The 7,474-nt window shown below is 34.9% G+C and overlaps 1 protein-coding gene across 1 annotated transcript; it reads right to left on the minus strand.

Moving 5' to 3' along the window:
• Positions 1-1,549: 1,549 nt before the first annotated feature.
• Positions 1,550-7,347, minus strand: elovl8b (ELOVL fatty acid elongase 8b). The gene is made up of 7 exons (XM_028444215.1): positions 7,110-7,347; positions 5,175-5,362; positions 4,996-5,076; positions 4,861-4,917; positions 2,972-3,086; positions 2,761-2,888; positions 1,550-2,150 (listed from the first exon to the last, which is right to left on the minus strand). The coding sequence occupies exons 1-7, from the start codon at positions 7,165-7,167 to the stop codon at positions 1,986-1,988; spliced, it is 792 nt and encodes a 263-aa protein (XP_028300016.1). The 5' UTR covers positions 7,168-7,347; the 3' UTR covers positions 1,550-1,985.
• Between the last annotated feature and the right edge of the window lie 127 nt (positions 7,348-7,474).

Consider the following 7,474-nt stretch of genomic DNA (forward strand, 5'->3'; position numbering starts at 1 on the left):
AGAGAAAACATGAATCATTGTGTAAATGAAACTCAACACTATATACAGGGGCTCACAGTTTTCCCAGTGCTCATATCACACGATTGCAGTCATTTTTAATTTTAAATAATTATATTCTTACAAAATCCTTCAATTTTGCTCAAATTATTACATAATATTTCCCCTAATTAAATTAAAATTGGTCACAAAATATAGGACATTTAAAGTGAAGATCCTGTTGGGACTGATATATATCACTTATAACTTGGATTTTCTCAGTTTTTTTATATATTTTGTATTTTATTTATACGTACTAGTGTAAACTAGGGCACAATAATGTTGAAATTACTCATTTTTCAGTATGAAATCTGTGGCCCACTTGAGATCGAACGCCTCCTTATTTGGCCCCTGAACTAAAATGAGTTTGACACGCCTGCTTTAAATAATAACAATACAGTAAGTCCATATGTATGGGCACCCCCATTTTTTGGAAAAATTGCGATAAAATGTGCAATTCAAATCCAATGCAGATGAAACTCACTGGAACCAACCCAAATTTTATAGAAATCAGTCAATTAATAACCGAGATGTGAATATCTTTAATCTGGATCCTTTCCAAAATGTAATGGAATCTTCCATGGCAAAAGGTCTATCTTTGGTTAAAATGTTGTCAAAATCTGTTTAGCACTTTTGACGTATTCTTGCTAACAGACAAACAAACAAAAAAAAACCTTTGAGAATATTCCCTCCATGGTAGATAATCAGAATTATTACTGACAAATGGTTTGTCTTGTGCAAAAAAAAAAGCAATCCTAGAAACTCCACAGAGCTGAAGAAAGAAAAAAGCCACATTTACTATAATATCATTTGCCATTCATTATTTCTTTCTTTAGAGGTGTATTGTCCCTGTTCTTACGTGCACAGTGTTCGTTTCTCTCGGCAGCTGAAAGTTCAGACTTCTCCTCACATACCCTGAACTGTTCATCAATCAACTTGTGAGAAGTAATCAATATTTTTTCCGTCAAGTGAGTTTCATAGTTTTCTGTCAAACCCAATTCATGATAATCCAGGAGTGATTGAATTATAGCCTGTTTTCTTCATTTTAAAGCCTTATTGTGGATGGTACCTGGTCATAAACTGACCAGGTACCATCCTCGGAGATTTTTTATTTTTACGTAGACCCTTGCATTTTGGAGTTTATCTCATTAGAAACACATTTGGATGTTCTTTTTTTTTTTTTTTTTTTTTTCACCAATAAAAACTTTCCTTCATTGGTTCAGAACCAACTATGCAAACAGAACTGCTCATGTTTATGTCTCCAGTGCTTTTTGCAAACACGGTTTCATCAGAATGATTAATTTCATTATATTGTTTTATTTTGAACAAATGCAATAATAATGATCACAATCATGCAGTATTTTCAGGTTTATAAATAAACTTTAAGCACTACAAACTCCTGAATGTCCAACAAATAAAACGCTTAATTTCCTCAATGGAATTTAAGTTTTTCCCTTGATTTTAGACTGAAGTGTTCATATATATATGTATATATATATATATTGCTGTGGTGCTTTACCAGTGAAGAAGTAAACATGTGCATTCCTGTATTCTGTTGTTTAGTTTTCTTTTGTTGTGTTTTCTTGTTTGTATGTACCAGTGGAGGCTCGGGGCTTGTTTAAACTGAAAAATAAAAATGAAGAAAAAAAAAAAATACAGTAATTGTTGTATGTATAAAATGTACAGTTTGTTTACAGCAACCATTGAATGTTTTATTTGTCATCTCTCAGTTTAAGAAATAAACCAATGAATGATCACACAGTACTGTGCTTTCCTTTTATTGGGTAGAAATGTGTCATTGGTCATGTCAACTTGTCAAGTATTTCCTGCTTGAGTTTATGAACTCGAGCTTCAAACGTGGGTGTGTTGTGCCCTCTAGTGTTTACAAGTGAGCACTGCAGGCAAAAAGCCCTATTTCACAGCATCATGTCTGCTTATACACTTATGTTTCATGTCTTCTTCTTTTTGCTGAGGTAACTCTGAAAGTAGAAGTTGCTGAAGAGGATGATGAGGGTGACGCAGTAACCAAACACGACCATGTTCATGGAGTCGGGGAAGTCGCAGTCAGTGAACAGGTTGTAGCCGGTGTGCAGGAGGAACAGCAGGAACTGCAACTGTTGAGTTCACATCAGTTTTAGCATCACAATGTTAAACTTGTGCATAATTGTTTAAAGGTGGTGAGCTCACTTTCCTCACATTTAGCTCAATTTTCTTTAATTTGAGACAGAAATTCGTGCAAAACAGCATGTTCTATATCATTGTTAAAAATGTGTACATATTAAGAAATAAACCTAAATGTAAATGTTAAATGTAAATCTAAATTGAACTAGTTTTTCTTTCATTTGAGACAGATTCATTTAAAACACCACTCTATATCATTGTTAAAAATGTGTAAACATGAAAAATAAATCTAAATGTATAAGTTAAAAATAAATGTTAAATGTAAATCTAAAAAGTAAAATGTAAATCTAAATGTTAAATTGGTCGCCAAGTGTAAAGCTAAATGTTTAGAAATCATGCAATCCAATTTAACATTTAGATTTACAATTAACATTTATATTTACATTTGACATTTACTGTAGATTTTTCATGTTTACACATTTTGAACATGCTGTTCTAAATGAATTTGTATCAAAAGAAAGAAAAACGAGCTAAATGTTCAAAATATGTCGACTATGAAACAGTGACCGAGTTTTTACATTCAACGCCCCATAAGCAACGCACCAACTGCAGCGAGGTCAGGTATCGCTTCCACCACAGGTACGTCTGCATGTGAGGGCCGATGGCAGCCAGACCATAGTAGGAATACATCACGATGTGAACAAAGGTGTTCACCAGGCCGATGAAGAACGCTGCAGGACGGAGAACCAACAAACGGAGCATGTCGTCCAAGTCTGTAGACACTCGAGGAGATTTCAAACGTGTGTCGACTTACATTGGCCTCCGGCCACATACTTGATCCCCGCCCACCAGTTGAAGATCATAGTGCCGTGATGATAAACATGAAGGAAAGTCAACTGATTGTTCTTCTTCCTCAGGATGAAGAACAACTAGATAATGAGAGAACAACAAACATAACTGAAGATGTCAAATATTTTTTTGAAAAATAATAATGATTCATGTCGTATCCATTACAGAGGTTTATAACTACATATGCACCAATAAAACAAACATACGTCACATGTACAGTGTATGGATACTGGGCATGATGCATTATTGTATCACTGTGAAAAGTGATATTGAACTCAACGACTATGAAATTGTGCAAAAAAAGTACTTTATTTTTATTTTTCAGATAAATGTGCACGTATTTTATTTATTGGTGATACATTAAACACATTGGGAATTGAACCCAAAGCCTTCCAGAGTCAGAAGTGCTACAGCTAACCCTTGCTGGAGTGCTGTCCAGACTCTAATGATCAAATAACTTCTTCCATTTAAGTTCTCACAAACATTTCATCTTATATCTATTATCCATTGATCAAATAACAAAGAGAGCAAATAAGAACAATACATAAAGTGGAATTCAGGGCAAAAAAATCTAGAACAACAAAACGTATATTAAGGTTAAAAGTGATGGAGATTTTATTCTGAGTAAGAAATAAAACCGTCACTTTTTAAACTAAGAGAAGAAAAATGTCATTTAAGAGGGGTTTATATTTTTGAAAAAAGTCAATTTAAAACAAATGTTAAAAGAAGATGCTTTTCTGTTTATGCTGTGTTAAAGTTTGGAATGATCTTTTTATCATATTTGCTAAAGCTGTCACTCTGTAAGGACAGCACTACATCAAACTAGTAGTTTGTGTGAAAAAAACAGGCTCATTGACTGTTTGTTGACCGCTGTTTGAGCAAAAAGAACCAATCAGAGCCAGGATTGTGTTTGATGGGCTGTCTGACGGCTGTTCCTCACAGGCCCCGCCCCTTTCCTGGGCTGAAGCGCCATCTTTTTTTACAGTGTATAGTCTGGAGGAGTAGAAGATGGAATTGGTGACTTTTCTGCTTGAAAGATAATTACTGCTGCTTGATTTACATTGTGTTTGATTTGTAATTGTTACACTAGAACTCTGTGGTGCATGTGTTGTTTGTGTGTGCGCAGCAGCCTCCGTTTGAGCTGCTGTAAGTGACACTGTTTTGTTGCTGCTGCTGTTGCTGCTGCTGCTCGGTTGGTGTACTGTGTGCACATAGAGAGAGAAAAACGCTGCAGTAATATGCTTTTAACAGAGCATGTTATATTACTGTGATGTTGCTGTCGGACTAACGTTAGCTTTTTAGCTCCTCTGAGGGAGGGAATTTGGAAAGTTTGGAGGCAGTGAAAGAGCGAAGTGGGGAGGGAGAGGGAGAGAGGGATCTGAGAGTTGCGTACTGCACCTTTAAGTTAATCAGTTCACTGTCTATGTTGAAAAAATTCTTTAAAAAGCGAATTATTTTGCTCTTACTGAAATAAAAGTTAATAAGCTGATTGAATACCACTGTTATTGAGTTGTTTCTATGGTGTTTTTTTTATAATGCTGTTTGAGGATGGGGTCTGTTAAGCAGTTACTGCTTCAGCCCATTCCATTTTTGGTTATTAAAATGAATGTTTATTCTTTGTATTGTATTGTGAAGACAGCCAAGAACAAATACATACTTATTACTGTATATTGTATCTATCTATCTATATATCTATATCTATCTATATCTATCTATCTATCTATCTATCTATCTATCTATCTATCTTATATCAAGTGAATGTGAGCAAATTTCATTGGAGAGGCCAAGTGATGATCAGAAAATGTTTAAATGTGGAGTAACCTAACTTTAAAGAAATGTATAAAAAATACACACCGTGTCGCTGAGCTCGATGACCTTAGAGAAAAAGAACCACCAGCAGACGTTAGCCATCTGAAGAAGAGAAACAGTCATGATTAATCCAACAAAGGCCTAGAACCAGCCATAGCCCACTATTGGTCACCCACTAACCCTCACTGCCAGTGGACTGGTGCTGTAATCCACAGGCTGACAGAGCAGGCTGTAGTTAGAGAGCCAGGATGTGAGCAGGAACTGCAACAAATACAACCGCATTCAGTATAAAAGCAGTAAATCAGATTAAGATTTGAAGTTCTAACACATTTTCAGTGGTGAAACCATGAAAAACGAACCTCGTAGAACATGTACGCAGACAGGCCAACCATGGCGAAGTTATAAACTATAAGAACAAGCCGGAGGTCAACGGGTTCTCTGTGTTTCATCAGACGAGGGCCGATCCAGATCCCACAGAGGTAGACCAGGAAGATGAGACCCACTGGGACAGGAGAGTAGACCAGCAGCCAGGGGTCTGTCCTCTTATCTGCAGGACAGCAAAGACCAGTAGACCACACATGTCAAAACACAATACCACAGAAAAAAAAGATTTAGTTTTAGTCATAGTCTTTTGACTAAAATGCAACTTAGTTTTAGTCAAAATTTAGTCATCAGGACTATTTCCGTTATATAGTCTAGTTTTAGTCAGCTAAATGACATGACAAAACTTTTGTCGACTAAATCTGTGACAGATATAAGTCGACTAAAATATAAAGCATAAGAGTTTATGCATTCTTTAAAAACATTCAATTACCATTTCTCAGCCTGATATGGGATCTCATTAAAGGTAAGGTAGGTAATTTTCTCTAGATACACTTTTTAAGTTTTTGGTTGAAATTTTCTTTATTTTTTAGAAATTAAGATCTTATGTGCTCTGAAAAAGAACAAAGAAAATCTGTAGCAGCTGTAAACCTGTAAAAACTTAAACCAATGAATAAAGACGGTTTGGTTTTTTATTAACCAGTCACGTCTCCCTGTCTCCCTGCTCGTTCTCGACCCCTTTGCGTTCACGAGCCTACACTCAAAGCGCGTCACCGGTGAGTTAAAATAGAGCCCTTGAAGGATGACATTCAAAAATTACCTACCCTGTCTTTAATGTTTGTAAACACACACAGGCAGTGTTTAGTATAAGACCACGTGAGCCATCTTAACACAAACACAATCACCTTACTTTCTATTGTCCCTACTTTAATGCCAAAAAAAAAAAAAAAACTTAGTTTTGATTGGATACCATCCAAAATAAGAATCTTAGCTCTGATTGCATTTCATTCCATGTGAACGTTACAGTTTTGTTTTTATTAGTTAAGAAAAATATCAATACATTTTTATACGACAAAGATTTTTACTCAACAAAATTTACGCTGCCACAGGCCACATTTTTATCTAAAAGTACAGTTTCTGAATGCACACAACATTACAATTGATTGTCTATGATCAGGTGGTGAATGTAAAAACTAGTTCACTGTGTCATAGTCGACATATTTTCATTTCATTAGAGATAAATTCATCTCAAACAGCATGGTTGATATTGTTAAAGACGTGTAAACATGAAAAATAAATTTAAATCTGACTGTTAAATGTAAATCTAAATGTTAAATGACCTGCTGACCTGCCCACTTTGGATAATTTCTATTATTTACATTTACACTTGACGATCAATTTAACATTTATATTTAAATTTAACATTTATACTTAGATTTAACATTTATATTTAACATCAGTATTTATATTTAACATTTGTATTTAGATTTAACATTTAAATTTAGATTCAACATTTATATTTAGATTTAACCTTTATATTTATATTTAACATTTGTATTTAGATTTAACATTTATATTTACATCTAACATTTAGATTTAGATTTAACATTTACATTTGGATTCATTTGTCATGTGTGCACATTTTTAACCGTGATATAGAACATGCTGTTTTACATGAATTTCTGTATCAAATGAAAGAAAAATTTGCTAAATTTTCAAAATATGTCGGCTATGAAAAAGTGACTGAGTTTTTACATTCGGCGTTAGTGAACAGTAAAGATGGACCACAGGTCACAGTCTGATTAAATTGGCTTCTCCCCAGATACCACAGCACATGTCTCAAAGTCCAGTTGAGTGATTACCTTTATAACAGAAGGGAGAACTATAACAGTGTGGCTGATGATCAGTGTGATTCAATCATTGTTATAAGGTTAATAAAGTGATGGCATTAGCTTAGATCATACACATCATACCTCCATTGTCCACTATCTTCTGGTGCACAGACAGGACTGTCTGCCAGGCAGAAGACATCACGCAGGGGTTAAAAAAAGAAAACTAATCAAAATGTGTGAGTTTTAGAGCAAAGTCACTAAAGTAGTTATGAGTAAAGTATGGAGGCTGTTTGTGGAGCAGACTACAGACTGTTAACAGGTCCACATGTAGATGTTTACTGTTCATGAGGACAGTAAAATAAAGACAGGGCAGCTTTACTTCCTGAGGAGGACGGACGGACGGACATAGGTCCCTCCCCCTTCTGCACATTTAACCCTTTAACTTCATTATATACTAAAGATATTAAAAAAAATTTAAATAAAAACTACGGAAGAGGATTAGGGCC

The sequence above is a fragment of the Gouania willdenowi genome, chromosome 4, assembly GCF_900634775.1.
Source record: "Gouania willdenowi chromosome 4, fGouWil2.1, whole genome shotgun sequence".
NCBI classification, from domain to species: Eukaryota; Metazoa; Chordata; class Actinopteri; order Blenniiformes; family Gobiesocidae; genus Gouania; species Gouania willdenowi.

Coding starts and splice junctions, on each gene's coding strand:
- elovl8b (XM_028444215.1), bottom strand. CDS start 7,167: ATGTCTTCTGCCTGGCAGACAGTCCTGTCTGTGCACCAGAAGATAGTG. Junction 5,077..5,174: donor CTGCGTACATGTTCTACGAG/GTTCGTTTTTCA, acceptor TATTTGTTGCAG/TTCCTGCTCACATCCTGGCT. Junction 4,918..4,995: donor CCAGTCCACTGGCAGTGAGG/GTTAGTGGGTGA, acceptor TCTCTTCTTCAG/ATGGCTAACGTCTGCTGGTG.